The 16,529-nt window shown below is 49.2% G+C and overlaps 3 protein-coding genes across 3 annotated transcripts; 1 reads left to right on the forward strand and 2 right to left on the reverse strand.

The window, feature by feature from the left end:
• Positions 1–5,406: 5,406 nt before the first annotated feature.
• ATNIH1004_008450 (BTB domain and ankyrin repeat protein) lies at positions 5,407–10,473 on the forward strand (the record flags this gene model as incomplete). Its single annotated transcript, XM_033573060.1, has 2 exons — positions 5,407–8,488; positions 8,744–10,473. 2 exons carry the CDS (start codon positions 5,407–5,409, stop codon positions 10,471–10,473), a joined length of 4,812 nt encoding a protein of 1,603 aa, XP_033423612.1.
• Positions 10,474–11,242: 769 nt separating this feature from the next.
• ATNIH1004_008451 (uncharacterized protein) lies at positions 11,243–13,228 on the reverse strand (the record flags this gene model as incomplete). Its single annotated transcript, XM_033573061.1, has 1 exon — positions 11,243–13,228. The coding sequence occupies one exon, from the start codon at positions 13,226–13,228 to the stop codon at positions 11,243–11,245; it is 1,986 nt and encodes a 661-aa protein (XP_033423613.1).
• Positions 13,229–14,734: 1,506 nt separating this feature from the next.
• Positions 14,735–16,115, reverse strand: ATNIH1004_008452 (uncharacterized protein; the record flags this gene model as incomplete). Its single annotated transcript, XM_033573062.1, has 3 exons — positions 14,735–15,080; positions 15,113–15,853; positions 15,922–16,115. 3 exons carry the CDS (start codon positions 16,113–16,115, stop codon positions 14,735–14,737), a joined length of 1,281 nt encoding a protein of 426 aa, XP_033423614.1.
• Between the last annotated feature and the right edge of the window lie 414 nt (positions 16,116–16,529).

Raw genomic sequence — 16,529 nt, forward strand, 5'->3', positions numbered from 1 at the left:
GACTCGCGGGCCAGACTCCATGTCCGGTAGTCCGAGGGGTTTGCTACTATTGCGACTCACATAAGAGTAAGGAATGGCAGGGATATGCAGCCCTTGTTGCAGCTGCCTATACCAAGGAACTATTCTCAATCATTCCTGTCGATATCAGTAAGCAACATCGGAGAGACACGTCATTCGGGAAACAACTCTCCACTACAAGCCTGTAGGGCCCAACTTCACCACTAAGGAAGACCTTGGCTTCCAGGAACAAGTTAAAAAATCCCTGCAGATGCCGTACGTCTATCCTTACAAGTACTGCAAAAAAAGGAATGTCGAGCATGTCTCAAGCTGTGTGGATGGATCGTAAACCACCATTCTTTTAGAAAGTGGAGCCTTAATCAGACATCAAGTATTCTATGGGTACCAGCGAATCGAGGATGTGTGAAGTCAGTGTTAGCGAAACACCTAGTCGACAATGTACTGTCCGGATTGGACCGAAAAATATGCTACTTCAAGGATGACTTTGAGTGCGAAAAAGGGGCTGCATATGCACTCTGTGGCATTTTACATCAGATTTTTTACAGAAATACGGGAACTCATAACCGACTTGGTACTGGAGAAATTCCAGGCCCAGAGATATGAGCTCAAAGCTTCGTTCTACGAACTGTGGGATATTCTGGTGACCATAACAGCGAATACAGATACGCGGGAAATTATATACGGCCTGTACACCTTGAATTAATGCCAGGAAAGTGACATACACTTGCTCAATCGGGAACTGGAGAAGTTTTACGCAGAAGTACAAAGCAAGAGAAGGTGCTGGCTGAAATTTGTGATCACTTCTCGGCCATGTGACCACGTACAGCGCAAGTTTCAGTACGTCCTAGATCGTTCTTCTACGATTCATCTGAGTGGTGCAAGCGAGGAAGAAGTCCTTGAGATTTCTAGAGAAATCGGCCTTGTTATTGAAAAGCGAGTCGATGATATTGGTTGGCAAATATCGGCAGGCCGGACGAGGTACTATTCCTACGTTAAAGGCTTAAAGATATCCCTAGTAGAACATATCTCTGGGTGACCGTTACCCTGGACGCAACTGCGAATATGACGGGCTTTACCGGAGGAAATACCGACAAAGCAATAAATCACATTCCCAGGACAGTCGATGAAGCGTATGAAAGAATCTTACAAAGAAGATCAAACACCGCCAAAGCAAAAGAGATGCTGCAAATTATAATAGCAGCAAAGGGGCCATTTTCTCTGGGTGGAATGTCTTTTACTCTGGTAATGCGGTGACCTAGCAAATACTTTGAGGATCTGATGGAGGAAATGGAGCCGGAGCACCGATTCAGAGCCACTCTTAGAGACATACGTGGTGTCTTCGTGGTGATCATAAATGCTGAAATATACTTGCTTCATCAAGCAGCAAGAGAATTCCTGCTACGAAGTGATTCACTAACAAGGGTGATCCCTTCCTTCAGTTCCCACGAAAAGCCACCCCAGTGGAAATACTCGCTGCAACTACAAGAGTCGAACAGAGTACTTGTTAGAAGCGCATCTGCATTTAGCATTGGATTTGGTCGCACGACTGATTCTTCGCATTTTATGCTGCCAAACACTGGTCACTTCTGAGGATATCAGAGCATGAGCGCTACGCCTGTGGAGCCATAATCAAATAAATGCCCTAGACTGTTGGATTTACATTTGCTGGGTTGGCCTTCCTCTCCATCCCCAGATACGCTTCTTTAAGTTGCCTCATATCTGGGACTTGAGAGCGTTGTCAAACTTTCCTTGACGGAAACACCGACCCCAGTACTATGGGCGATGGACATACTTCTTTGTCAAATGCTGCTGCGATGGGTCATACAAAAGTCGTCAAACTCTTCTTAATGGACAGTCCACTTTGCCCCGATAGTAGTCTCGCTTGGGACCGACCCCACTGTCCTATGCGTGTATGGCAGGTCATGCAGAGACAGTCAAACTTTTTCTAGCGGACAGCCGAGTTTGCCCCGACTCTAAATTAACCGGTCCGTTTGACGGACGTACACCACTGTCACGGGTAGCGGGACACGGCCATACAGATGTTGTTAGAATACTACTTGCGGATAAACGAATTGATCCCAATTCCAAGTCAGCAACTTATTATGTAAAGGGCGAACCCCCTTAGCATGGGCAGCAAGTGGCAGCCGGCAAGTTGGAAACAGTAAAACTGCTCTTGAATGGCTCTGGAGTTGATCCAAACTTGCATGATTGATGGTATAATTGGTTTACAACTTGATGTGGGAACGGGTTAATCCCAATGCTGAAGCTGGCGGTCATTGTCCTAGTCGAACTCCTCTCTAATAGGCAAATAAAGGAGGCATGTGGATGTGATTGAGGCTCTACTTTCAGATAGCTGGGTGAAGCCAAGTGGGTTAACACCCCCCTTACCATATTATTTGTACTGCCCAGTGGACTTCGTCTGCTGCTGCTGCAACAGCAGTCCTAGCACACATTTATGCTCTCTCAATGCTTCCTATGCAGCCATACATACTGTGATATTTGTATTGACATGTTTGAAACACTCTATATTTATGGGGTCTTCTAACCCTAGAATCCTTATAAGCTCTACAGCTACTTTAGTGTAGCTTATTCTCTACCTCCCAATTCGTATCTTCCTATCCCCACCTCCCCTCGCTTTCAAGATGTTCGCGTGTTTCGTTCACGCAGGAGTGTACAACTACTAGTAATTACTATTTTCCTGCGACAATGCGCTAAAATCAAGAAATTGAGAGATGAAGTACACTCTGCAGGACAATACCCATCAGAATCAAGCACAAGCAGTCCAAGATTGAACCGAGCCAATGATGGGGAAAATATATAAAAGCTTCGCCAGGTTGAAAGCAAGTATCTACCAAGCTTCCAGGTAGATGACATTCCTGGACATCGAGATAGACTCAGAATTACCAAGCGAGTGATGCTTGTTAGAGCAGCGTGCTGTTTATTCCGTGACTTTTATAAAAGGCATCCAGCTTCCTGATCCTCATTTGCACTATGGTTGGTAAGACTTCATGCTTAGCGTACTGGAACCTGAAGTGAAAGTTTATATAGAAAATTTTAACTATATTTAGACAAGCTCTTAAAAGCCACCTTGGTGATCTGCCGGTTGGTTAAGAGCTTCTTTTTGCTTGCTTTTAGTCGACTGTCAACAAACCAACCATTTGCTGCGAAGGTGTTGGTACCTTAAATGTGCCGAGGTTAGCCATAGATACGTATACTAAAAAAAATCTCGGCAGGGGCAAAGTTCCGAAGTTTAGTAAACCATATAGTTTGAAATCTTTTAGGTAGACCCATATAGAAGTAGATTAGATGATACGTATCTGCATAGTTTTACAAAGACTTGCTGCGATGCTTTGAAATAAAACTTCAAATACATAGTAAGAAACTAAATATAGATCAATTGCATTTTTATTTCTCCGTCTGGGCATACGACATGGATACCATATATGTATGACAGTAAGTATAAAGTACATATAAGTACTCAGGTATAGATACAGAGCAGGGGCTAGTAAATCCACCTCCATGCGAAAAACTTGGACACGGCTGGTTGGCGCCAGCTGGTGCTGCAGATGCAACTTCGCCTTTTGCTTTGGTTTGCGTATGTCTGGCATCTGGCCCTTCACTATTCATTATATACTTCGAGTAGCATAACTTTACTGAAGTAAATAGTATTAAGTCTGATTAATTTCCTCGTCTAGAATGTATTTACCACAGAGAAAGAAAGACCTTTAAATAGCAATTGACGCCTGAAGTTGCGTCACGCTGTAGGCGAAATTATATTTTCTGTACTTTCTAATAGGCTTTACGCTTGTTTGAGATATATCTAAGAAAAAAATAATAAACTGTATAACTCTATTCCATTTTAAAGCTATATTTTGTACGGAGCTTCTTCTCCCAGAATACAAAGGTATGTGAACAGTTGATGTATTTATAGAGTATAGACCAAAGACACTGACCGACATCTATCAAGGAGTCTAATATGCATATCTCCCTTACGCGACTAGACGGGTTCTGTTACTCTAATAAAACCGCTGTCGCTTACTATATCTGAACCGGTAAGGGCTGTTGTACATGCTGTAAATAACATACGATTGTTACGTTGCAAGGCAGGAACATTTTGAAATAAACCAAGACCCTAATACCAGGAGCATGGAAACATTGCTATATGGCCAAATCAGGAGACCAACACTGTGTTTTTTTTCAGTCCAACGAATAGCCAGCCCTCCGCATAAGATTTGTAACGAAGCAAGGGGTTGTCTGGTATACGGCTTGGGGTTGGAAATTGGTTTGCAGCGTTGGTGTCCATGGCAGGTTCATGGCGACTAGTAGTATTACTCTGGGCAAGTGTGTTCAAATCCAAGGGTAAAATTGTACAAGCCACTATCATTGACTCAGAAGTGAATATAATTTCGCAACCAAGGTAGGCCTTGACTTTAATTTGCTCTAGTATGGTCCTTTATCTAGAGCTGTCCCTAAGTTCCCAAACTGAGAGACTGAGGTTTAGTAGGTTGAGTCATCCAGTAGTTGCGTTCTGCGGATAATAGTGAACGGTGGTGGTGGTCACGATATAGTCTGATCTCCATCATCTACGCTAGTCTAAATTGGGCATGAAGGGCTAGGTCCTTGGGATAGGTACCTTAGTGCCTGGGCCTCGGCCATCTGTCCTTACAGTGATGTGTAAATTCTCAGGCATTCCATTCCACCTTGTAGGAGCGTCCAAATATAGTCCACTTAAATACTCCGATTGGCGACCGTGACACCTCTTGTAGACCAGCAATCCACCTTCTCGACAAACTGTGTACTCATGCGCTCCAGCCAACGTCGGCCTCTCATTTGGGGGCATGGAGGGGTGCACTGCCCCCGATTGGCTGCTTACGGTCGGACTTATCCACGGGTCGTTTACGAAGTTACTCACCCTCACCATCAGTCAAGGAATGTCCGATTCTCGTCTCGGATGAAATCGTTATATAGAGAGTCTTGTTGCATACCATCATCTGGGTCGAATTTGTCGCCCGTCGTGCGCGAACCCTATCGTCCTACCTAATCCCCATTTCCCCGGCATTCGATCCCAGCTTCGGAGATAATAATATTGGTCGCCTGTTACCAGTCACATAGCTCGCTATCGTCGCCACCACTCACTCGAATTCACGACACGTTTCGCTTCCTCGTGCCTCATCGCCTTTCACTCATCTCAGCTCTTGCATTTGGAATTCCTAAATCCACCGGCAGTACTGGCGACGCGTTGATCACCATCAACTTCTTCCCTCTCTCGGTCAGGATACTCTTATCGCCCGCAGTGCTCTTGCCAGTACGCCGTGACCCCTCAGTGGTTATCGCAACACTCTGGCCCTGGGTCGATAAGAGATTCCGACATCCTACAATACTGGGCACATGAGTAGCAAGCTTTGGGAATATTTTCTGCGCGATGATGTCGACAGTTTCCAGCGGTTCTTGGCAACCGCCAGTTACACAACTGGCAGCCAGCGGACCCCGGGATCTGGAGGTCCTCCTACCTTCAAGGCCGGGACCCCCGGAACTATCACGGCTTCTTCCCCTGGCGTCTCATCAAAAAACAGGAAACTAAATGGGACGTCTCCTGGGAGTTCGACGACCCCAGATAAGGGCAGTGGTCCGCGATCGGGCAGGGCTCTGACTCGGGAGGATTTGAACGCGCGGGACCAGCTTGGCAGGACCCTCCTCCACCTTGTGGTATCTTCAGCAAAACCTTCGGCGGTACGATTCGCCATCTCGCTTCTCGAAGTGCCTTTTCTGGACATCTACGCGCAGGATTGGGAGAGCGGCTGGACAGCTTTGCATCGGGCTTTGTACGCCGGGAATGTCACGATTGCCCAAGCCTTGATATCCCGAGACGTACGCGATGCAACGGATTTTAGTAAACTGGGGACGTCTGTCCATACAGGAGGGTTGATTAAGATTAAAGACCGGGAGGGAAATAGTCCTTTCGATGTTTATGGGGCTACGATTACATCTCGTGACATCAAACGCATTGTCTCTCCCGCGGTCCCAGATTCTTTATTCACGGATCTAGATCATAGCGATGTGGCATCTATTGAATCCCCCCAAGACGATGATTCAGACGAGGACGGTCTCATTGGACGAGGCCTTTTAAAACCACGGACAAATTTGCTTGCTGATGAAGTGTACACGTTTGGAAGCAACAAAAACTTAAATCTTGGTGTTGGAGATCAGGATGACCGTCAATTTCCGGAGAGGATATCCGTCAAACGTCCATATCATCTCTTGCAGCGGTTCCATCGAGAATACGAAAGGCGAAAAACCAACGTCACCGGGTCTGATCTATATCTCGAGCAGACCATGGATTTGCCAACCCTGATCAAAAACAGAGCTATCAAAATCCAGGACATAGCTATGTCAAAACTCCACACAGCCGTCCTTACGAACGATCCGCAGTCCAATCTCTTTCTGTGCGGTTTTGGTCCCGGTGGACGACTAGGCACCGGTGACGAGTCAACCAGATTTGGTTTTGTCTGTATTGAGACAGGAGGGCTTGCCAATAAGAAAATTGTTAGCATTGCTCTCGGTCAGGACCATACTCTTGCTATCACTGCCCAAGGGGCAGTCTTCAGCTGGGGAAGCAACAAATATGGCCAGCTAGGTTACAGCCTTCCCAGGACTAAAAATAAGGACGACGTGCCCATTCAAAACGTCCCTCGACAGATTTTCAACCCCTTCAAGAAGGAAGTTATACTAGGGGCAGCAGCATCGGCAATTCATTCGGTTGTCTTCAGCACTTCGGGTCTTTACACTTTCGGCAAAAATGAGGGCCAACTTGGACTTGTTGATTCGGATGCCCGGTCACTTGAAATTCAAACAACACCCCGGCGTGTGGGGGCCTCACTATTCAGCGCTGTCATACACAGCGTGTCCGCTATCGATCATGCCACTGCTGTTCTTCTTCAAAGCCATGAAGTTTGGGTGTTCTCCCAATATGGCTATTCGAGGCTCTCATTTCCTCTTGATGTCAGCTCCAGTTTCATCAGAGACAGCTTCATGACAACCCGATACGGCAACTCAGTCAATGAGATCGTCAAAATCAGATCTGGGGGCAATACCATCTGCGCATTGTCCAGCTATGGTGAAGTTTTTACTGTCCAGGTCAATAAGATGGAGAACCCACCACCTTTAACATCTACGACGAACCCAACCAAGATACGCAATTCTTTATCCCAGCCGTCTCGAGTGTGGTCTATGAAGAAGACGCACATGGCTGTCACAGATGTCGACGTTGGACAAGATGGTTCAATTATCATTTCCACAGCGAATGGTTCCGCATGGCGGAAGGAAAAGCGTCGGAAAATTAAGGACGGGTCATCGAAGGACTACAAGTTCGCCCGAATACCTGGACTGTCTCGAGTTGTGGGAGTATGCAGCAATGCATTTGGTGCTTACATAGTTGCGCAACGGGACTATGATGTAACCAAAGAGCAGATCACTGTCGGTCAAAGCACGTTGTCCAGGGATTTCATACCGATATCGCCTTTTCGCTCTTTCATGTTGACTGATCATACTGGCTTCGATATTTTTCAGGACGACTCATTGGGCCTGGAGTCTGCCATGTCTATAAAAGCTGCAATTATGTCAGCAACAGACGTTGAGTCTTTTGTCCACACTCTGCAGAATGAGGTGCCCAGCGGGAGAGTTTGGCTTAAGACAACCCTCTCCGACATTAGAATCCCTGTGCATGAATTCATTTTAGCTGGGCGCAGTCCTATCTTGAGGAAAGGTCTTCGTGATTTCCGACTTGCCGATACCTTCTCCATACCAGAATCCCTGACAATTGGACGTGGGGATGAAGGATGTACTCAAATTGTGTTCCAAGGGTTTGATTTATTGACTATCTTGAATCTTGTCTTCTTCTCATATACGGACGATGTACTTGATGTCTGGCAGCATGCTCGACAGACGCCCGAAAACGCTTCCAGATATCGTCAGATCCGCACTGAAGTGATGCGCATTGCGACGGTTCTGGATCTGCCAACCTTGGAGAGAGCTGCTAGGCTTATGACCGAGCCTACTAAAGCTCTGGAAGCCGATATGGCGCGTGCAATACTAGATCCTGCTTTCTTTGAAAGCGGCGACGTGATAGTTGACCTGAACGGCGACGCCGTGAAGGTCCATAGCCAAGTCATTTGCCAAAGGTGTCCCTTTTTTGATGCACTATTTCATGGTCGCTCGGGTGGTAAGTGGCTAGCATCCCGGCGTGCAGACGCAGCAGACAACATCCATGTCGATCTTAAGCACATTGAACGACCAATATTTGAGTTTGTTCTTCGATATATGTATGCGGACACCGAAGACGAGCTCTTTGATGAAGTGCGAACAAAGGACCTGGACGATTTCATTGGTGTCGTGCTCGATGTTGCGTTTGTAGCCAATGAGTTAATGATCGATAGGCTGGCCCAAATATGCCAGAAGATGCTTGGTAGATTTGGTAAGTCAGTCAATGCCGTGATTCACAAAGGTTCCTTCATGCTCCGGTTGCTGAGACAAACTAGTGAACACACCTAATGTGTGCCATTTTCTCAATTCGATTGCTCCGTGCTCCGTGACCGAATTCAAAGATGCTGCCTTGGAATATATCTGCTTAAATCTGGAAGATCTTTTATCAAACAGGCAAGTGGTTTGCCCCTTTGCTGGAACACTCAAATAGCCGCTAACTCAAAATTCAGGTTTCTGATGGAACTAGACGAGCATTTGCTTTATGCACTTGACCATGTCTGCCATGAGAACCAGTTGGCAGCTTACCCTATATCTCGAGGACGCAATTCGGAGGCTTACGTTTTTGAAAAGTATCCAGAACTTGCCTCTTTGATAGATAATGACAAGCGCCGGAGAATCGATTCTATGAGGCTTAGGTCCCATGTCAACCGGATTGAAGCTCACGAGGGAAGACTACGTTCGATGAATAATGAGACTGTTGTGTCCCCGCTCGCACAAAAAACTAAGCCTACTACCTTTTCAAGAGAAACCCTGGCTGCCTCTTCACTCAGTCCTGCATTAAGACCGAAGCCGTCAAGCAGTGACCTGATGTTTCCAATGGACGATGACAGCCTACTATTACCCGGTGATTCGATAAAGGGCAAAGCAGCAATACGAGGGACGAGGCAGACTGGTACAAGTGAAAGCCGGTCGCAGATCGACTCATCTGCCGCTAGCCCTGGCCTGCCTGAGTCAGATTCCTTTGGCGATCAAAGCTATTTTGATGCTCAGATGGCTTCTTCCCATGGTACAGCTCTCGGCGAATCCCATCCTGAATTCCGTGCTGCTTCACTCAGTAATAGGAGAGACGATGCTCAATCGGCAGCAACCTCTTCTCAGGGACCATGGAGCGCGGAGATTCAGACGTCCAAGAAAAATATGAAAGAAATTATGAGCGAGGCCTCGGAAACTCGGGTGTCAAATCTCAGCCTAGGCATGTCTGATCGCCGAGAAAGCAGCAGTAATTTCACCCAAAAGCTATCACAGAAAGAACGCAAGAAAATCCAGCAACAACAATTGCAGGAGATGCTTTCTGCTCAACAGAAGACCAAGGAAGCACCCCAGAATCCTTGGAAACTGCCTACATCAAATCAAACCCCGAGCAAACAGTCACCTTTAGCGAGCGTCAAAGGACAAGATAGCGCATCCTCGGAAGGTGCGAAATCAGTTTTAAGGCCCTCAATGACTATTCGCCAGACGGTTGCCGGAACACCCCCTCCCTCCAAAGCTAGTAGTGGAACGACAACGCCCGTCCAAGTGCAAAGCTGCAGTGTGTCCAAAAGCGTTGGACCATCCTCAAGGACCTCCGTTTCCGGCCCTTCTGCGGCACCGTCTTTCCCGTCTCCAAACCCTTCGGCCAACGCTCAACCCCCAATCCAGTCAATACGGCACATCCCACGGCCTGAGCCATATCAAGTCAGTTTCCATTCTGCCTCGCCCAACTCAATGTCATTAGCTGCCATTTTCATGCAACAGCAAACCGAAAAGGATGAGATCCGCGAAGCAGCAACGGCCAAACACAACCTTGAAGACATCCAACTAGAGCAGGAATTCCAAGAATGGTGGGATAAGGAGAGTCGACGAGTCCAGGGCCTACCAGACCCGAACTCTACCACCACTACAACTACAACCCAGCAAGAAGAAAGAGATCCCCGGAGCCGAGGAGGCCGTGGAAAGGGATCTGGACCGCGCAAGAGACACGGAAAACCGACTCCGGCCGCGAGGACCACTGCTCCGAGCGTTTCGGCATTAACCCATCAACTCCCACGGAATACCGACTTCGAACACGCACAGAAAGTGAACCCCTCTACTCGTCGAGACCACCATCCTCGTTCATCAAGTGGGAATCACACAGAACCCACCGATAATCATGCCCGTCGTGGTGGTCGTGGCGGTGCTCGTGGCAGGGGGAAAGATCGCGCCGAGAAAAGATCATAATTCTCTTGATCTACACATTCATATGGACAAGTAAACCTGTATAGTTGTATTTGACTAATTACACATTTATGATGATATCTGGAGCTTCTTAATAGACAGGGAGATAGGACCTAAATTCCTTATTTCTACGAACGTGACATAAAAACAGATAATAGAATAAATTTTTATTCTTTTCATCTGATTGATTCCGGAAACGGATCTAATTTTATTATATCTGTAGATAAATATATATTGTTGATGTCGATTTAGCTCTCTCAGTGACTAAGTACATGTCTAGATCTAGACCTGTGGATGGTATACTCACCCTGTAACTAGTTAACTAACTACTAGCTAATTAATACTAGTTTGATTTTGCCAGTTAAGTGTTTATTCTATTCTATACATGAATAATTAAATCTATGTCTTAATAAGAAAACATCAGTCGATTGCTCAGCAATTCCAAAGAAAGATAATTAATTACATTAATAAAGGGCTACCTATACCCCCCCGTAGTCAGCAATAGCTGAAAATCAAAATAAGAAAGAAAAGAAAAAGAAAAGAAAATATCAGCAATGGATCTAGCAAGACAACATCCAGAAAGGTCATGTCGCTTCATCTGCACAAAGCAAGAACAAAAAAAAGTGATCAATGAAACGGCGGAACGACCTCATACGCTATACAAAGAAAAAAAAGAAAGAAAAGAAAATGCAGCCATAACGCCTCCTTTGTAAGAAGATGAACAGGAATCAAAAATAAGTAGGAGGTAGTAGTGTACAGTTAAGATGGTTGCTTAGCCTAATTCGGGCACTTCGCGAGCTTCCCACATCCGACGGATCATCATGTCAGATTCGTTAGTGTAATAGGACGGACCCTCTTCTTCTTCAGCTGCAGGTGTGTTGGTGTGCACAGCTTCGTCGGAGGTGGAGAGGATGCGGTAGGAGGGATGTTGGGCACTCGGTTGCTTTCCAGCTTCGGTGGGATCATTCACCAGCTCCTCGGGGTCTTGCAGGTAAGTCTGGGAGACGGATGTCCGCATTGCCGGCTTTCTCTTGCTCATAAGCTGTTTGGGCTCTGGGCTTGGGCCTTTCTGACCAGGTTTCTGTGCCTTGCCGTCTTGCAAACGGGTCAGTGCCGGTGCCGATTTGATCGGTTTGCCGAGGGAGGAGCGACGCTCATGCCCCAGCCCAGTACTATTGCCGCTGATGACAAAGTTCAGCCGACGAAAGCTATCCCCCGTAGGCGACTGGAATCGTCGAACCACCGTCAGCTCCAAAGACGTCTTCTCGTACGCTTTGCGAATGTGTTTAGTTTCGTTGTCGTGCACCGCGCCACCGGCTCTGGCCGATCCATTCACTAGGGCTCGGTTGGCATCAAACGGACTGGCGCCCGAACGTGTACCCAAGAAGTTCGGGTCCATTGTTGATGGGGAAACACTAGTCGGTACCCCATGAGAGTCCGGTGGTGAAGTGTTCAGTGTCGCGGTGCGCTGCAGCCAGAGTTTCTGCTGGGTGCGCGACGGCGGCTCGGTTCCTGGCGGGCGTATAGGGGGGGAGGTTCTCGTTTTCTTTGAACCCGAAGCACGATTGGGGGAGGGAGGCGTTTGTGGGTGGTAATGCGGCAAGAACGACGATGGTGTATTGGGATCCGAATCGGTGCGCGACGACGGGTAAACGCCAGCTTTGATGAACCGAGAAACGCCCCCTTCAATAGAAGACGAGGTCGCTTGCGCTGGCGTACCTGGCGTATTCGCCATCGCAGCGGTATTCGAGGACGACACAGGGCGCCGCAGACCATCGGAGGCTAGATTGGTGAGGGAAGTTGGACGGGATAAGGAGTCCACCGCCGCCGGCTCTGCCGTCGCGGAGATGGAAGACATGGCAGGGGGTGCTTTGGCAGAATGAGATGGGGTCAACAAGCGGTTCGCAATATCGCCTTGGTCGGGAGCGCGGCCGGCTGCGTCTTCCGACTCTTCAGAACCCGTGGATGGACGTCGTTTATCTTGATCTTCGGCGTCGTCGTCGTCGCCGTCGTCGCCGCCGTCGTCGTCGTCGTCCGGCAAGGGGCCTTCCCCAAAGCTTTTACTGGTCGATTCTGGGAGGCTGGTGGCTCGGGGAAATTGTGGATAGGGACGTTTGACAAAGGTAAGAGGGTCGACTAATACCGCAGTGTTCTCCTCGCTCTCCTTGGACTGTGCGACCGAACTCCGCCGGGTGCTCTCTGGCGACTGGGTGGTGTCCTCCCAGTCGCCGTCGTCGTTGTCCGAGTCCGCCAGCTCGAAGCCCACAGTCTTCTTCTTCCCAGCGCTGGAGTTGGGGCGAACGGTCACCAAGGCCTTCTTTCCGACCACGCCGGAGTGATTCCGACGAAGAGCGGGGCTGGAGTAGTTCTTTTTCATCGAGGCCGTCGTAGGGTGACTATCTACGGCCCCATCCCAGTGGACGTGATGCTGCCCGCGGGGACTGGCGGCAGGCGTGGCGGGGGCGGACTTCTTGCGCTGGTGATGGCGACCGGCGGTATCGGGCAAATGGAGGGTCGAGCTATGACGCTGAAACTTGGCAAAGTTCTTGCCGTGGGAGGTATTTCGATGATGGTTACGATGGCCCCCGACGACGTGAGGACGATATAGTCGCAGGGGGAGTTGTTTCTGGTGGGTTGTATTAGGGTCCAAGTCAGCGGCCTGCGAAGAGGAGCGCGTGACGACGGCATGTGAGGAGACGGCGCGGCGGCCCAGACCGGGGCGCTTGACAGGCGACGACGTGTTGTTGTTGGTTGGCATGGCGCTAGATGAGGATGCAAGGGGAGGGGTGTCACTGCAGCGGGAAGAATCGGGAGAATGGTCAGGAGGCAATTGGTGGATTTGAATGGATGTTCGAGTAAGGGAGAACAGAGTGAGAACAAAAGAGTGATAATAAAATGACAGAGGGAAATGATGACAAAGAGAAGGAGAGGAGGGGAAAGAAAAGAGTAGAGAAGAGTGAGAAAAGAGTGAGAGAAGAGGGAGTCCCCGCAGGAGGAAAGAAGCCCGATTGAAGACGAAGTGATATTAGAAGATGCTGAGGAACAATGATGGAGGAAAGGAACAAAGGCGGAAAAGATTCCAGACGTACCGTGTCCGTCCGTATATTACGATACGATGCAGGCTGTATGGCCCGTACCATACCGAGTGACTTGCCTTATGAGGTTTCACCCAGCTCTATCCAAGAGAGAGATGATCCACGACTTCGGACGCTCAACAGAAATCATCATCCCCAATCAATGTCCATGTCAGACAAAAGCATGCTGAATGGTACGACCATGTTTCTCAAGAAACGTCGAGATCCATGACTCCGTCAATATGGAACCCAGAGAGAATGTGATGCCTGTGAAAATGCAAGTCCAGTCGACACAGTCTGGGGTGCATTGAAGAAGCATGAGGCTGATCAGTATATAATTTAGGGAGTCGGGTTCACTTCCCGGGTGACGCCTATCTCTAGGGACTTCTGTCGACTTGGAGATCAGTCGATCTGGGATCGACTGATCCAACCTATACGAGATGCTACGAATGCTATCTACATGGGAGCAATATGAACGTTTCAGGATCCATTTCATATAGAACCACTCCATTCCCTCTCTTTCCAAAGAAATCCCCCCAGATGGAAGAACAACAAGAAAGAATTTCCTCCACTTCCTAATCGAAGGATTTTACACCCCTTGTTTCTATCCCCAAGCAGGACAGTTCTTTAGGAAGATCAAAAAACGGTAGGCTGACGTCTTCCACACAAAGGACGGGAAGATGCCTCAGTGTTGGACAACGAGATGCGGAGCTCATGGTTGCCAGCCTCCAGCACACGCGTTCTCTTGTCCCAACGAAGTTGGTCCTATGTCTGCATGCCTTTCTCCTTCTCCAGGCCTCCCGTAGTTTCTGAATGTTCTCCCGCAGCACTGGCTCAGTGGATTGGCCTGGCTCGATTGACGGCGGAGAGATGATTTCCGTCTGCTGCTGGAAGACCGTCACCCTACTCTGCTCAAGGGCGGAGGCATCCCAAGTCACCTGTACGGCGCTTCCGAGTCTGCGAATTGTTTGACGGAACCATCTACTGGGCCAGGCAGCGCTTGAGGACTTCAACTGTCCCCTGAGCCGAGGCCGCCTGCTCGTGACTCCTCTGGGCTTCGCTCATTGCCATGCCGATCTTGCCTTGGAGCTTGTTGACCTTGCAGCAAGACTCTCAGCGACCGCAGGCTCCTGCGCGAGAGTCAAATCGCAGGCATACTTAAGGCCATCCATGGGTTGTCGAAGGGCCACCTAGGTTCCGCTGGTGTGAGCGAGGGCTTCCTGTGCTTCCCTAGCTGTGTTTTCCACCGACGATTGGGCTGTCGCGAGCTCTTTCTGTAGGAAAAAGACCTGCCCAAGGGCAGCGTTGCCTTCCAGCTGGATAGTCACCACAGGTCCCTCCAGCTGCTGGGACAGCTGGTCAAGCGAAGCCTGAAGTGACTCGTTCTCGAGGGGTCTGGGCATCGAGCTCGTTATTATGGTTAACGAGCTGCTGGCACTCGATGTCGATCTGCTTGTGCCGGCCGCGAGAGAGCAGCTCTTGGGCCTCGCCAGCGGCCAGGCGGTCCTCGATGGCGACGAGCTGGGCATTCCGAGTCTGAATCTCGGCTCTCAGCGATTGGATCTCACTCAAGGAATTGGCCTCCGCCTGTTCCCTCTCGTTGGCCAGCTGTTTTTCCACTTGGTGATTCTTCTCCGAAGGACCACTGGGTTGCAGTGACATTGTCCTCCAGGCGCCTCAACTGCCCCCGCGCGACGCTGAACTGCGTGTCCTTCTTCGGGAGCTCTATCCGCAATTGGATAATCACGACGGATTCGCAGAGCTGAGTTTTCTCGGTCAGGATGGGACGGGCAGATGGCTGTTTGACAAGCGCCCGGCCATCTTCCATCTGATGCCTCACTGTCCTGAGCTCCTCGGTTTTAGTGTTGAGGAGTCTCTTCTGCAGGGCAATAATGTTTTCGCAACGATGGATCATCGTTCGCAAAAGGTTGGCCTCGCGCTGTGCCAGAGCTGTGCCAGAGATGTCCGTTGGAGCTGTGTCTCGTTTACGGTGCCGTCCGCTTCGGGGCTGCAGGTTGTAGCATGTCGACATTCCCAGAAACGATGCTGTGGCGGAGAGCGTGGAGTGATAGCACCACCAGGATGACGTACAAGACACAGACAGCGACGAAGATGACGATGGAAATATGGGGGGATCTCTGCATCGATGGGAAAGAGTGGCTTCAAGTTGTCCTCGAGTATCGAACGCAACTCCAAGCCGGTTTCTTGCCCGAAGCAGTACTATGGCGTCAACCACTGATGCCGGTCCAGTCGACTGTCGAGCTCGATATCCCTGAAAGTTCCCAGGTAGTACCAGGTCATTTCCCATTCTGCGGGGCTCAGACCGTCAGCGAGGCCGGATAGGAACCGAGACGTAGAGTGAACGAGGGCCGAATACGCAGTGACACCGCAGAGATACGAGCTCGCCAGCCGTCTGACCATTGCCATTGTACGGTTGGTGGGGAAATACCGACTGACCACGGCGGAAACGAGGCGACATGGGCGGTTGCAGATACTCGACTGCTTAACCTTATGCAGAATGAGGTGCAGCGTAGCGATGAGCTCCCGACGGCGAGCTGTTTGACGACCCATCTTATACCAGCTGTGACGGACCAGGAGGGAGGCCCTGCCAATAACCGATCCTGAGAGCCAGGAGCATTATCGCTGCAAGACGGTGGCCGAGCCGGCTGTCAGGTCGAGCACCATCACTCGGTCCGAGCCTGAGAAGAAGTCAGGGTCGATAACATCTCCGAAGGGAATTCTTGCTCGCTGGCGGTGGTCATTAGCTTTTTCAAAGAAAAAAAAGACAAGGCAAAGAACAGTTGAAGTGTACAGACTTGTTTGGGTAGCTGTTGAAGAGATATAGAAATGATTGCTTGCACGAAGACTTTTCTTGAATATTTGGAGAATGTTAAGAAAATACTTTCGAGGAGAAGGGAAAAGAGGAGAAAAACGAGGAGAGGAAGAGAAGAATGGTAGGGAACATCATGCAGGAAGACCAGTGAA

Source organism: Aspergillus tanneri (assembly GCF_003426965.1).
Source record: "Aspergillus tanneri strain NIH1004 chromosome Unknown AapTan_6_pilon_pilon_pilon, whole genome shotgun sequence".
Taxonomy (NCBI): domain Eukaryota; kingdom Fungi; phylum Ascomycota; class Eurotiomycetes; order Eurotiales; family Aspergillaceae; genus Aspergillus; species Aspergillus tanneri.